Raw genomic sequence first — 1472 nt, forward strand, 5'->3', positions numbered from 1 at the left:
AGCGCGACGGCCCGTGGCGCGGTGGGAGAGGGCAAAACTTGGCAGAGGAGGCGTCTTGCCCTTTCCTTCGCGCCTGGGCCCGCTGACGCCCGGCGCGACTGCTCGATCAGCAGCGACCGGAAGCGACGACTCGTTAGCCCGGCGTCAGTAGCAGACGGCACACGTGCGCGCTCAACTCGTAGCAGCGGCGGTTCGCGCGAAAAAGGAAAGCCGATCGGAGTCTTTTTCTCACTCCTTGATTCTTAGCAGTCATTTTCTTGATCGTTAACTTTATTTCGTTATTATTATGTTTTTGTTTTTTTTTCTTAAAGAGCGTATGATAATCGGGCGAATCACGTTCGTTTCTCCGGGAATGCGAGACGAATACATTGAAGTGCGCCGAAGATGACTTACCGGGTAATTAGAAGACAGTGCGCTATAGAAGCACAGTGCGAGCGATGATAGCAGCAGCAATCTGGCAGAAAGAAGAAAGGAAAAGAGTACTTTGAATTAGGAATATAACGCAACAGGCAGATTATGTGTTGCCATCGTACTTTCGACGCCAATTGTACATTTTTACCTCTCCCATATGATTTAGCCTTTAAGGTTCCCTCTCTTGCAAGTAAGGAATAAACCGACAGAGTGCTGTCGCACCGGAAAGCGCAAGTAAGACACTGGCACTTTCGAATCCACAAGAAGTGTACACTCGGATATTCGTAGACATGCGTTCAACAACTTTCGTGTTCGCTCAAGCGAAACCATCTGTCGCGGCAAATCGCGGCGGCACGAAACCAGTGGCCCACACAGAGCGGCCGATCGCGCGACGTACATACAAGTTGGTGCTCACCTTTGGGCTAGACCCGAGGACACCATCTCTGCTGCCCGCGGCGACGACATGCGCTTCGTCGGCTCTTCTCAGCACCACGGGGCCGGCATGGTCGTCGGTCGCTGGGGATGCACTCCTCTTGCTTGCCTCGAGCCGCTCAGTGAGGACCACTGCACGGCGACAACCCCCCCTGTCGGGCTTCCGTCCGCTCACTGCCCAGGGAGCTTTGTGTTCTTTTGTGTAGTTGTGAGCGTGGCCGAAGTCGCGCCGCTGCCGTGTCCGCCCAAGTGTGTGTGGCGTGAGCGAGCCGTGAAGTGTGGCTGGTGGCTGCCTCTGCGTGCGGCGCGCCCGGCCCTTCGCTGGCGGTCGGCGAAGCCTCACTAGTCCTGTTGGGAGCCCCGAGCTAGGAGCTCGCCTTGGCCTCGGAGGAGGAGGAGCGAGCATCTTCTTCCGGGGCGGGATGGGGGGCTCCCCACGTGACCCGCTCGGGGCGGAGGAATAAAGTAGTCCGGCAGTGGGACCCCCTCTCCTCGCTGAGCGTGCGTAGGGGGGCTAACTTGCCTCTTGCCTGCGCGCCGTGCCCCCCCCCCCCCTCCATCCCCCTTTCCCATCTCCTTGTCTTGAACGGCTGTCCCGCGAAGAACTAAACTGATCGAGTGTCGCATGG

General features: G+C 57.7%; 1 protein-coding gene across 1 annotated transcript; it reads right to left on the reverse strand.

Moving 5' to 3' along the window:
- Positions 1-386: 386 nt before the first annotated feature.
- LOC125941839 (uncharacterized) lies at positions 387-1264 on the reverse strand. Its single transcript, XM_049659696.1, has 2 exons — positions 827-1264; positions 387-454 (listed from the first exon to the last, which is right to left on the reverse strand). The coding sequence occupies exons 1-2, from the start codon at positions 1247-1249 to the stop codon at positions 416-418; spliced, it is 462 nt and encodes a 153-aa protein (XP_049515653.1). The 5' UTR covers positions 1250-1264; the 3' UTR covers positions 387-415.
- Between the last annotated feature and the right edge of the window lie 208 nt (positions 1265-1472).

This window comes from Dermacentor silvarum, unplaced genomic scaffold, assembly GCF_013339745.2.
Source record: "Dermacentor silvarum isolate Dsil-2018 unplaced genomic scaffold, BIME_Dsil_1.4 Seq444, whole genome shotgun sequence".
NCBI classification, from domain to species: domain Eukaryota; kingdom Metazoa; phylum Arthropoda; class Arachnida; order Ixodida; family Ixodidae; genus Dermacentor; species Dermacentor silvarum.